This window comes from Asparagus officinalis, chromosome 6, assembly GCF_001876935.1.
Source record: "Asparagus officinalis chromosome 6, Aspof.V1, whole genome shotgun sequence".
Lineage (NCBI taxonomy): Eukaryota > Viridiplantae > Streptophyta > Magnoliopsida > Asparagales > Asparagaceae > Asparagus > Asparagus officinalis.
In genome coordinates, this window is record NC_033799.1 from 54,922,914 (window position 1) to 54,936,995 (window position 14,082).

The following is a 14,082-nucleotide window of genomic DNA, read 5'->3' on the forward strand; positions in this document are numbered from 1 at the left end:
AGCCGTGGCCTTAGCTGATATTGTCACTGACACATAAATTTCCATCTCTGCCTCCCTCCTCAAATGTAATTGGATGCGCCACGCACTGCAGTGGAGAATAACTGAGGCAGGAACTGAGTAGGCTAATATTCTCTCTGTCTATTTCAATATTTTAGAACTTTGTTAGTTTAGAAGGCGTATCTATCATCCCCAAGGTACTTTTCAGTAAAAGCAGGGATCTTCTGCAATATTTAGAAGCTTCCTCCTTTTTTTTTTTTTTCCTTTTTTTTAGAAGGCGTATCTATCATCCCCAAGGTACTTTTCAGTAAAAGCAGGGATCTTCTGCAATATTTAGACGGTTCTCATGGAATCATTTTACATGACCTGTTCTTGTATTTCTAAGATGATTAAATGACTAGACTAGAGTTGCCAAAGAGTCGAGATATTACATCTTTATAGAAAACAACAAGCAAATTATGTAAAGAGGACTAAGAAACTAAGAATTAAGGTATTACCCAAAAAGAAACTAACTTATGTGGATTCCTAGGTTTTATGTATCATTTTATTCAGTGTAAAAGCATCTTTTTCCCACTTAGAATGGCTTGATGCACAAGCTTAGACAATATACCCCGAGCAATAATCCTTGATAAAAAGCTACTCATGGCATTAAATATCTAATCAAGATTCTCAAATATTCAGATATGAACATGAGAATGCATAAGGATCAAACCACACAATATAGTGAATCTAACACGAGATAGACTAGATCACAATCGAGTGAAAAAAGCTACCAACAAGACATGGCACTGTCAAAAGTATATATGATTCCCTCTTTTCCTAAAAGGTTCAAATACCAAGGCAGCCAAAAGGAACTTACATTTCTTTCCCAAAGAATCAACTTGCCAGGAAACTAATAAGAGTACGCATGAAACTTCGTCAAATTAAATAATGAACTAGAGCATATTGTCAAGCAGAAGGAAATAATTTAGTTGATAATATTTGTTTGTCCATTTTCACTTGTTGAAGTGATATTGTATAAAAATAAGGAACATAAGCAGCATATTCAGTATGGACTACACACCAATGTAAGACCAGATAACCCTTTAACGGGAATCGGTTGAGATCTGGGTTGAGTGTCCCCTGTCCCAAGCTGGCCATATTCATTATTTCCCCATGCCCATAGCACACCATCCTCCGAAAGTGCTAAATTATGAAAAGCACCAACAGCTATTAACTTTATTTGCTCAAGACCTTGGACTCGTACAGGAGTAGAGATCTGCTTACTGAGAATAATGTTACCAATATAAGTTCTAGGAGAGCAGAAGATGGTTGACAAAAATAAGGTAAAATAAGTGAAGATCAATACATATCTCCCGGAGGCCATGGTTGGCCCCAAGTCCAAACATGACCATCTTGTGTTAGCACCACTGAGTGTGTGCCTCCAGCGGCTACCTGAAACATAAGAAACAAATACAGTGAAGGCTGCCTACTGAACCTGCAAAAGTGCCACTATGACAGTCTATGCTCAGAAAATATATTATAAACACAACTATTGGTAAGAAATATTTGAAACATCTGATTATTGTAAAAACAGGTTGATGTTAATTACCAACAGAAAGGAACTTCAACAAGTTTGCACTGGTATTTAGTGGGTTGATGGTAGTTACCAACAGAAATACATTAGTGAAGAATTGTCTATAAGTTTATGGTAGATAAGCCCAAGAAGAAGAGAGAAGACACTGTAGATGTTGAGATTGGAGATGAACAGTTCCTAAAAAAACCCATAGCCTATTAGGTTAAAAATATTAAGGATTGAAGAAAAAGGAAGTGATAAGAAAAGAAATAGGAAGGAAACTACATAATAAAATATAATATTGTTTTTATTTTTCAATATGTAAGAAAAATCCTGATGCGGAACAGGGGTGATAATGAATAGTGCTCAGGTGAACACTACCCGTGAACAACTACTTTTTTTTTTGAAAGTAGGATAATAAAAAAAGATAAATTAGGATATACCGGATTCACTCACCGCATCTAACCTCTAAAAACAATAGAAAAGGCTGGTTTCACACACGGAAGCCTAATCAACAAACATGGCTTCATATCTATGAAATCACTCCAAAACATCTCTCAAACTCATAACTTTTATCATATCTAATTACCCATCTCTGAAATGAAGCATTACAATCCTTTTATAGCAATAAAATAAATCCTAATTCTAACTAATAAATTTAATCAAATCCAATAAAATGACAAAATAATAAATCTAACCAAATCCAATCCAATCCAAATATCTAAAAATCATATCCTGAAAATGCTAACTAATCTAATCTTCTGGATGTCCTATATCAAATCTAGAAATAAAACTAATATCAAGCTAAACGTATTATATGGAGGATTAAGCATGATTTTCCAAGCCACAAGAAAAAAAATCGTGGACCGTGAAATGCATCAAGAGAGCCTCAAGTTCATAAGAGACTCTCACCGGGTCAGAGGAGAGCAAGGGAATAAGAACGGGAACGCAAAAGAATAAATAAACAAAGAAATGTATCCTCAACAACCAGACAATTGAAGTAAACTTTCTTCCTTTTTCTCCTCTCCTTCGCCTCGATGGACCTCAAGCATAGCTTTAAACCTATTTTAACAAATGAACATTGTAAACAGTAGTCTAGTCAATACGCGAATTTGAATGTTCAATTAGTCAGTCCATTAAATTTTAAGTAGGTACTACCAACCAAAGTTCAAAAAACCAATAAGTCTAGGAGAACTTAGAATTTGACTACACGGCAATATCACAGGTCCCTTCTTAAATATATGAAGAACCAGGTGATCCATACCGAAAAGGGAAATTGCTAGATTCAATTATAACATAAGAATCATAGCTAATTTGCTGCCCTAAGATCACATATAAGACATTATGGAATTGATTTTCAAATAAAGATTTATACAGACAACTAGAACAAGTGATAAATGTTTGTGTTATGATTACTGAATGCACAGATTGGTATGATATTCTTATCATAAACAAGGAGATAAGATGTTGAATATAGAAAATGAGGACATGTTAAGAATTAGACACCTGTGGATATGATAAATGGATTTCAAATACTTATGTCCCAATCCAATTAAGGTAGCTTGTTGGATTGGTACAACTAAAACAGTAAAACACAGGTTTTTGGTAATACCATTCAGATGAAAAGATATGTTCTTAGAGCATGTTCGACAACTTACTTATTTCTCCTTATTAGTAATTTTTTACTTATAAGGTAGTAACTTTTTACTTCGAAGGTGCCAATGTTGTGTTTAATAAGGGTTACTTATTTGACTTATTTGTTATTTATAAGTAGGAAAAAAATAAGTTTAGGGTTTCCCAACTTATTTTTTCTCCATTTAAAGGAACTTTCCTTATTCTGGCCAAAAGAGAAAAATACCCTCCTATTCCCTTTACTTAGTTAAATATTTTCTTATTATAAAGTGATTAATATTATTAATTAATTAGTTAATTAGTTTATTATTAATTATTATTTTATTAATACGAAATTAATTAATCTCAATATTACTAATTAATAATCACAAATAAGGTAATATATAAAAATATTTTAATAAAGTTTATTTCTTACTATGAGCTAACTAATTTGTATATATTAATTAATTATTTTATTAATAATATTTTTTTATTAATATGAAATTAACTAATGACAATATTAGCAATTAATAATCAAAATAATGCAATATATAAAAATATTTTAATCAAGTATATTTCCTATTATGAGATAACTAATTTTAATTAATTTATTTATTTATTTATTAACAATACTATTTACTAATATGAACTTAATTAATTAATCTCAAAATTAGTAATTAATAATCACAAATAATGTAATATATAAAAATATTTTAATAAAATATATTTCTTATTATGAGATAACTAAATTTTAATTAATTGATTGATTTTATTAATAATAATATTTCATTACAATGAAATTAACAAATTAATCTCAATATTATTAATTGATAATGATAATTAATTTGAAATAATTAATTTCAAATAAATTACTTTTTTAAATAATTAATAAATTTATATTATTAATTATCTAGTTGATATAAAATAAATTAATTAGTCAAGATATGGAGTTACAACAATATATCCTTTTTGGTGATTTAACATTTAACACAACCTTATAAGTTATTGATTTATGAAATACATAACTACTTATATATCCTTTTAAGTTAAGGAGTTTACCAAACAACTTCCTTATTTTCTTACATACTTATAAGGAGTTTTGAGAATAAGTAACAAGTAACTTATAAGTATTCAAAAAATAAGTAGGTAGCCAAACATAGAGTCTATGAGCTAAATCAATTTTGGCCACATATGCGAAAATAATTAATAACAAACTATCTTTTTCATGAGAACAGAATACGCACATTGTCTAAGAGATTTTAGAGGAATGAATTTTTCTCCTTGCTATTTTTAACTTCTGTACTAGTTTATGCTTCCCTTTAGACCTTGCATTCAAGCTCAACCGTGTAAAGACATAACTAATGGGATACAGCCTAATCATTCTTGTTTAGATGAAGTATATTTGCTACTCTCCATTGAGTGACAAAGCTTGATCGTTTGTTTCTTTACTTCACCTTTCATATTTTTACATTTTCATCTCAGTCCTTTTCTAATGCTCTTAAACAAAAGAGAAATGGAACAGGCCCACAAAGAAAGAACCAATACAGCTAAGACCACTTGCAGAATAAAGATTTAGCATCGTTATTCTGCAAGAAGAAAAAATCACTCACAAACTTTAGAGTATTCATTGAAGCAGGAATTTATTTTCAGATTCCAATTACCTGACGAACAGAAAGCTTAGAGGCACACCGCTGGGGAATCGCAATATCCCTTCTCAAAGCCTTTGTCCCATCTTCTTTCCTCTCTGGCTCCTCTCCACACTGCCCATACTCATTCCCACCTGTAATAAATCCAAAAATTGCAAACAAATCTCAACATAAAAGGGAGAAAATCACAGTTAAAGATGAGGGAGGGCATCACTGCCTACCCCAGGCATATGCTCTTCCCTGATCATCTACTGCAAGACAATGCAAGACAATGCCACCCGCCAATAGCTGCCTGGAAATACCACATAAAAGAGTAAACAAAGTTAATTTAACAAAAATACCATGAACTAAAAAATACATAAGCTATTTTTAGTAGTAGAAAAATATCATGAAAATTCTTATCAGTAGAAAAATAGCACAAAGTTTCAGAAAAAAACTATCTATGAATTTGATGTTCATGAACTTTTACTTATATATACAAGACTTCAATGAATTTCAGATAAAGTCACTCAAACCTACATAAAGCTCATGTAGTTATAATCAGATTACCACACAAGCTTTCAGCTATTATTATAAACTACAGATAGCTTTTCAGATACTCTCTACTGTATTAACATATATACTTTTATTTACATTTTACAAATGCATGAATTCTGAGATAAAGTTACTAAACTACCATGAACTTATGCTATCATCACTCATCAGATAACGAGCTCTTGGCAGATATCATAAACCATATATTACTTTTATCCAGTGTTGTAAAAAGCGGCCGATAGCGGGGCTATAGCGGCGCCTTTCGCGGTCGCGGCCCCTCAGCGCTACGCGGAGGGGTGTCGCGGTCGGGTTAGCGGGGAAAACCGCTTTGCATTCGAAAAGCGCGTAAAAGCGCTCAAAAGCGGGAAAAAGCGGGCAAAAGCGGGAAAATCCGCTAAACCCGCTAAACCCATATTCGATTGTTTTCGCGCTGAACCCGACCCGAACCCAAACCCAACTTGTTAAAACCAGATAAAAGATGATTTTTTCTCTCCCACTCCCGAACCCTAGCCGAAAGCGGATCTTCTCCGTTCCAGCCACGACGATTTTCTCCCACGACGATTGTCTTCCTCAGAGCTCCACAACAACGCAACCCTAATTCCTCAGAGCTCCGTTCCAGCCACTCCCGAACCCCTTTTTTCCTTTCCAGCGTTCCAGCGACTTCCGCTCTCCGAGTCCAGCCAGCGTTTCCAACGACTTCCGCTCCCAGCGACGAGACGACTTCCGAACTCCGAGTCTCCAACAAGCTTCCCTCAAGTCTCCAACAGCTCAAGCTCCCAGCGTCATCTCATCTCTGTTGGCTAGATCTGCAACAGAGGTAAAGGTAAAATAGCTTCCCATTCTTCTCTTTCATTTTAAACCTTCTCAATGTTCTCACTTCTAGTTTTCCTGTCTTCACTTTCATTTTAATTGTTGCTATATGAGACACTTTCAGACTTTCTAGAAAGAAGAGGTTTCATTTTCTGATTTTTCTCTTCTGAATTTGCTCGGATGTCACTGACAAAGTGTGTTATAATTTTTAAATAAGTTGACGATAAACTTGTTCTGTCTGATTTTTCTATACTTGAATATTTTATTTTTTAGGTCAACTTTCTAGTAGTTAATATGATGATGATACTAATCAATGATTTTTTTTATTGTTGAGCATTTTTATATTAGAGACTTGAAAGTTGAAGAAAGACAACTAACAGTCTTTTGGATAAACAGGTACGTTTTTTCATTCTTTAATCCTTATAATTATAGTATGTTGTTAATATTATGTAATTATCGCACATCTATTTCATGTATAGGCATCATGTATGCATTTATAGGATTTTTAGATTTTTATATGATTTTTCTTATTATTTAGAATATTTAAATATATTAATATTTGACCGCTATTTGACTGTGCGCTATTTGCCGCTATTTTGCCGCAATAGCCCGCAATAGCCTAAGCGGTACCTCGCCGCGACGCGACGCGATCCGCTATCAACAACCTTGCTTTTATCATAGTTTTGTGCAAAACCCCTATAAAAGTTCATGATAATGGCTTGGCTTCAGACCTTACTTGCCTCCTAAATTATTAGTATTTTGCCTTCTTGTCTCCTGAACTAGTTGTAGACTCTACATGCCTCCTAAACTATTGACTTAGCTCCCTGCTTACCCTAAATTAAGTTTGGTTTTGTCTTGCCCCCTAAACTATTAAATTCGTCTTTCCTTACCCACCTGAACTGTTGAATATGGCTTGCATTGAAAACTTCAAGTCAAATCCTAATTTGATTAGGATTAAAAGTTTGACTTTGACTAGAAGGAAAATATTGGAATTAAATTCCAATTAGAAGACGACTAGGACTTGAATAATTATAGAAAGTATCATGAGAAAGGAATCCTGTAGGAATTATAACTTATCAAAGGAAGAAATCCTACATGAACTCAAAATTGTAGGAAAGAAATCTATAAATACCCCTTGAAAGGTTCATTGCAATATAAGAAGAAAATGGTCAAGAAGATGAGGGGAAAAAATAAGAAGAAAAAGAAAAGGAGATTACTCTTGTAAGGATTTACAAGAGGAAGATTATTATTCTTGCGAGGATTTAGAAGAAATCAGAGGGATTACTCTTGTGAGGTGACAACGAGAGAAAAGTGATTATATTCTTCTTCTTCAAGTATTAAAGAAATCTCTTCCTTCTACCGTGGACGTAGGCAAATTGCTGAACTACATAAAATCTTCATGTTGGCAATGATTGTTGGTTGTTCTTGATTATTTTTCCATAAAGTTAAGGTTTTCCGCGCAACCCTAAAAGTTAAAGTCTTTATTTGGTATCTAAAAAAAGCAACTAGATTCCTAACAAATGGTATCAGAGCTGATGATTATTTAGATCCGGGATCCTCTTAGACAAATCATGGCCAAATTTGTTCAAGAAAAAATTAGAGTTTCAAGCAATGGTGAGGAGACAACGACAACAACGTTTAGGGTTCGTCAGACTCACGATATTGCAGAGGTGATCATGCGGAAGATCCGGCTAAAACAACGAACAGTGCCAGCGACATATAAGGTGAATGGTGTAGAGGAGATCTGCAGAAGGGGTGCACAAGAAAAAGTGTCGAAGCGTGTGAGGAAACACTGAACGATAGTAAATCAGGCAAAGGACCGGTTGGCAAGTAAAGGCAGAGATGCACACGGTCTGTATAGGCGGCCAATAGTGATGGATTTGTTCCCGTACAAGAATACAATGGGTTGATCGTTGACGGAGGTTGCAGGCAAAGGTTCAATAGCACATGGGAGGCGTGCAAGATATATTCGACGACGAAGAAGCTTAGCCAAAGACAAAAGAGACAGCGTTTAGCTGGTCACAATCAGCGATGACTAGAACATGTGTAGGCATGAGAGAAGCCAAAAATCAGGCAATCTGGCGGCCCCAAGTCAAAAAGGACAGCGGCGCGATTAAGCTACCGAACTTAAGCTACCGAACTGGCAACAAGCCGTATGGTGAAGTGCTGAAGACGTTGACGTGAGGAGTTCACATGGGACACATGAGTTTTTTATAGCTCTCGACTCTTGTGAAAGTCTCTTAAATAGATCAGATAGTTTAAGAATTGTCGAAAAAATCAGGGAATCGAAAGTGGAGCACTTTTGATCGAGGAGTTGATGTTTAGATTCATTCATATGTGTTTTCGTCAAAAGTTGTTGTTTCCATTGCTGTTAAATCTGTTACACCGTTTATCGATTACAAGTTTAAACTGAAAGAAAAGTTAATCTTTTTATAAGATCTTCTTACAATGAAAAAGTAAAAATTATAATTTTATCCAACAAAACGCAACAGTAGTTTATCTCTTGTTGTTTTATGTGAGATCTTTGCCTATGCCGGGGACACGTTAGTCCGTGAACCACCGCAGATCAGACGCAGTTGACAAAGAATTGATTAAAGCTCTTACTTCACAAAGAAAGTAATCGCTGAAGTGACAATCACAACCAAGCGAGATTGTGGTTCTTTTTGAGATTAAAACCAAGTTTAATTTGACGTTTGTTGCGGCTGCTGTTGAGGTTACAATTGGAATGTCTGATTTGCATCTATCGCATTTGCATGCGTCTTTCCTTTACCACGGGAAGTGAAGTTCTGTTTTGGGACGTTATTTGCTGGCTGACCCCTTTCAACTTTCTTCCTTTTGAGGAAGCGTTTAGCCTGCTCCCCTCGTACTTTCAACTCTTTTCATATTTTGGATGGTGTCGTGCCCATAGCTTCTAACACGTCTAAGGAAAGGTTGTTATGGCATGTTTGTAGAATGAATTCCTCCGTGATCGGATCTCGACAGTTCATTGCCTTATTCCGAAAACGCTTGACAAAGTTCTCAACCAGTTCTCCGTCTTTCTGTTTCTCCTCAAAGAGTGTTCTGATTGACACTTCAGTATCATCGTCGAAGAAATTGACAAGAAACGTGCTCTCCACGTCATCCCAGCTATTGATACTCCTCGGCTTGAGACGACGATACCAGTCAAAGACAGTTACATGAAGGGTTCCCACGAACGATCGTATCATCAAGGCTCATTGCCAAAAATGATCCCTAGGTGAGACTTAGAAGTAAATCAAGTGTTGAGTGAGCGAACTCCTTCCGTCAAACGATGTGAAATTAATCAGGTTGAAGTTCGCTGGGTACAGAATTGATTCTCACTCCCTCGGATAAGAACACGGAATGTCGGTCTTCTTTACCTCTTGAGCAGACATCAAAGCATTGATCTTGCTTTCGAGGTCTTTCATCTTAAGATCTTCGCCTACATCTTTCTTCAGGCAATTTTAAAAAGGAATGGTGGGGCCACCCCCAGTGTTGGTATTGTTGGTGGGACCACCCCCGGCGTTGAGGACATCCTTAGTATTTTTATCATCAGGTGGAGTATCGGCATTGGTATTCTCCTCTACTTCTGAGTCGCTATCTACCTGACTAGTAGTGTGGCGACGACTAGATTCATCGTGCTGATTCGACAACTCTTGGAGCAGCTGGGCATGTAAATCTTTGACCCGTTGTACAGCCATCTCCATCTCAATTTTAAAATCCTTCTTCTGCTTAGCCCAGGTTTCTTGAAGGAGCTGAGTCATCTGCTCAGTAGTGATCATGAATGTTTCTCGAATCTGTCCCGCACTGGATAGCGTATTATCAGAAGCGATTACAAAGTTTGTATCTTATGCTTCATCATCTGAAGAATGCCCTCTCTGAATTCTCTTATAATCCTTAGGCCTGATAGCCTCTGTTCGTAGCCGAGTCGCGTGGACTTTCCCTTGCCAGCCACGTTGATGGTAACTTCCGATAATTCATTACCTTGAATGGTCAGCTTACTTTAACAAAAACATCTCGGCGTAGGTTTTGACGTTTCGATAAAAATCCTTTCAAATACAGAGACCCTCTGTGGAGCGATCTTGGGGCAGCTGCACTCTAATAATACTGTCCTGATAAGCTTGTTACACGGACAGTGAGAATCCGTTTTTCGGGTACTTCTCTTTTAAGATTTGTTCGTACCCCCAATCCGATAGTACAACTCATCGGCATGATTACCGGAGTAACCTATCGTGTGTTGGCATGATTTTTCAAGTCTTACGTCATCGTCTTCTGACGAACACGCTTCTCTTTGGGGATATAACATCTCATTAGCGTTCTCAAGAGTCACTCGTTAGGAACCACGCTTTCGTGAGCGCGAGGCCCCAACGGGCTCTTGGATTTCAACTCGCAATCCGAGACGAGCGGTTACAGGTACTTTCTCAACATGAGAGACCCTTGACTTGTCAGAAGGACGTGCACGACCCCAAGTCTGATGAGTTGCTTGGGGTTCATTCGTCGAACCCAAGCGCTCTTTAATCGGAGTTTTGCCTCGACCTTCGTGCAAATGACCGAGACGATCTGTAATCTTCAATTTGAATCAGGATAAGTCCACGCTGTCGTGGAGCTCCATGGAGGTGTGGGATTTGTCGGGACAAGAAAAGGAGCCGTCGGAGACTCGAAAATGACTGTGGCAGTAAGTGGTGGCTCGGCCTTGGCTGAGCCACTAAGTAGCAGTTTTGGTTTTTCGACGATTTCAGACGTTGTTTTAGCCTCTTTCCTCTATACTTTACATAGTTTTGGTGGTTCTTGGGCCACCTCTTCCTTCTGTAGTTTCTTGGCTTCCTGCATAAAGATTTTTGCATGCGCAAGCAATGCGCGGCGTTTCTAAATGCGCTCCTCAAGGGTCGAACGGGTCCTTTTGACGCAGACCCACTCATCCATCGCTAGTTTGGAGGAGAAGGTGACCATTCGATGTTGTGGTGTCTGGCGCTTCCTAAACCTCAGGGCCGTCTCATAACGGATCCCGTCAACCGGCTTCAAAACCTTAGCGAGTTGGCGTGCGAGGCGCTGGCGTTACCTTTGACGTGCTCTCTTAGATAGAGTTAACGCGTCTTCAGCAGTAAACTCCTTGATCGAGGAGGGATCTAGATCTGCAAATCCAGTCTCGTTGGAAGCCGAAGAAGCGTTACGATGTGCAACTGTAGCAGTGGTAGCGCGGAGGTCATCTTCTTGGGTCTTCAAATCAGAAGACCAGCGGACCTTCCTAGATTTGTAAGGAGAGGCGGATCTAGAGGAGCAGGACAAGTACTCATCGAACTTTTGTTGGTCGAACTCATATTCGACCTCTTCTTCAATCGGGATGAGGATCCTTGGTTGCGACACTACAACCTTCGCAGAAAAGCCGTCGACTCCCACTGTAGTCGCCAGTTTATTTTCGTCAAAAGTTATTATTTTCATTGCTGTTAAATCTGTTACATCGTTTATCGATTATAAGTTCAAACTGAAAGAAAAATTGATCTTTTTATAAGATCTTACAATAAAAAAGTTAAAATATAACTTTATCCAACAAAACACAATAGTAGTTTATCTCATGTTGCTTTGTGTGGGATCTTTACCTGTACCGGAAACGCATTAGTCCGTAGACCATCGCAGATCAGATCCGGTTGACAGAGGATTGATTAAAGCTCTTACTTCATAAAGGAAGTAATCGATGAAGCGACAATCACGACCAAGCGAGATTGTGGCTCTTCTCGAGATTAAAACCAAGTTTAATCCGGAGGAAAGATGGGGAGAGAATCTTAAATCGTTCGAAGGTTTTTTTCTTTATGAAAAAGTTCGCCAAGAATCGCTAATTCTCCTCTGAAATTCGTGGTTCACTCCTCAATTCGACAGCACCTCGCCCTCTGATTTTAGCTCTTCCCTAATGAAGACCATGGGCCTCTATTTATAGGCTTTTGTCGTCGTGTTATCTGATAAGGTCAAGTATTTTAGCGTCATTTGCGGTTGATAACTGTCCAAGCGTACTCAAGGATAGCTTCAGAATAGCTGGAGAGATTCTGGGAAGAAAGAATTCTAACAAAACATCGAAATCCGCGTTTTGGGGAGTTTTGGGGAGTTTTGGGAGGTCAAAACACTCATGGTGGCTCAGAGCTATGCGAGCCACCATTTGGTGGCTCGCATTCATGCGAGCCTTCTGGCCTGTTTCGGTGGCTCAGAGCTATGCGAGCCACCATTTGGTGGCTCGCATTCATGCGAGCCTTCTGGCCTGTTTCGTTCGTCTTATTGATATTTTTGGCTATTTGCAGCCCCTTCAGTTCGCTCATTTTACTCTTGTTTTGCTTTTACGTGCGTTTCGTCGCTTCGCTGACTTATACGCTTTAACGATTCGCTTTATGCGTTTATCGGCATCGGATAATCTCCCTTAACTCGGATAATGACATTTATCGTCTTCTCTCCGTCTCGAGCTGTATTCAGGGACCTATTAGGCAATTTTTGACGCCTACAATATGCTTAGAAGGCGATGATTAATCTAATGGCAGATAAGCAGTGTCCAATCATTACAAGAGCAGATACTCATGATTGAGGTAGGTATATAGCCATGCAGAGGTCGTGAAGTGATCATTCAAATATTCACTTATGAACCGTCGTTAGTACACGACATCAGACAAAAGTCGTCAAAGGCATTCAAGATCTCATTCAATTGAGAAAGGCACGGGCATCAGATGGACATCACAACAGTAAGCAGCTTCGGGAGGAGGTTGAAAAGCACTCATGGATTTGAGAAAGGCACTCGGCTTCAGGTGCAGGGCGTGACGGATGTTCGGTATTTATGATTTTGATGAAAGTACGCGACATAAGGTGGAGACGTGAACGTGTTCAGACACTCATGGTTTTGAGGATGGCGCATGGCATAAGGTGGAGGCCATGAAGGTGGAGCAAGGTGACAAGATTTTTCAATACAAGCCAAGGTGAAGATGGTTAAATATGGCTTGCATTAAAAATTTCAAACCAAATCCTAATTTGATTAGTATTAGAAGTTTGACTTTGACCAAAAAAAATTACAATTGTAGTTAAATTCCAATTAGAAGACAACTAGGATTTGAATAATTTTAGAAAGTATCATGAGAATGGAGTCTTATAGGAATTATAAACTGGTCAAAGAAGAGAATCCTACATGAACTCAAAATAGAAGGAAAGAAATCTATAAATACGCCTTGAGATGTTCATTGTAATATGAGAAGAAAGCAGTCAAGAAGATGAGGAAAAAGAAGTAGAAAAAAATAAGGAGATTACTCTTGTAAGGAGTTACAAGAGAAAGGTTATTATTCTTGTTGTGAGGATTTATAAGAAACCGAAGGGATAAATCTTGTGAGGTGGCAACCGAGATGAAAGTGATGTTGTATTTTTCTTCTTCAAGTAACAAAGAAATCTCGTCTTCTCACGTGGAAGTAGGCATTGCTGAACCATGTAAAATCTTCTTGTTTGCATTGACTGTTGTTTGTTCTTGATTATTTCTCTATAAAATTAAAGTTTTCCATGAAAACCTAAAAGTTAAAAGTTTTTATTTGGGATCTAAAGTCGACTAGCTTCCCAAGCAGAACTATTTCAGGCCCACCTTACCTCCAAGACTGCCGCTTACCGCACATAAAATCATTTATAAAGCCATCAAAGCGATAAACGAAGGATTGAGACCTAATAGTTGACCTAATGGTTTGTTAAAATTTATGCTAAAAAAAGAAAAGAAATGTCCTGCTATACTCAATGCTATAAAAACAGTTACTAGTAAATACCTGCACTATCTTCACATTGGAGAGGGCCTTGACAAGCCCAGGAATGCTTTCCGCCTTGGTTTCCGTCTTGGTTTCGGGCGGGTGACCAAGAGTACCTCTCTGATTCCATCCCCACGTGAAAAGCCGGCCATCTTCGCAGATTGCGAGGGAGTTGCGGCTG

General features: G+C 37.6%; 1 protein-coding gene across 1 annotated transcript in view; it reads right to left on the reverse strand.

Annotated features, from left to right (window-relative positions):
* The window catches only part of LOC109844216 (ultraviolet-B receptor UVR8-like), a 30,139-nt gene that overhangs the window by 15,684 nt on the left and 373 nt on the right, over positions 1 to 14,082 (reverse strand). Inside the window, 6 exon segments of the mRNA XM_020413183.1 lie at positions 1,061 to 1,262; positions 1,346 to 1,431; positions 4,825 to 4,943; positions 5,031 to 5,073; positions 5,075 to 5,101; positions 13,923 to 14,082. The exon segment at positions 13,923 to 14,082 is cut by the window's right edge and continues 117 nt beyond it. Coding sequence (XP_020268772.1) covers positions 1,061 to 1,262; positions 1,346 to 1,431; positions 4,825 to 4,943; positions 5,031 to 5,073; positions 5,075 to 5,101; positions 13,923 to 14,082 — 637 coding nt within the window.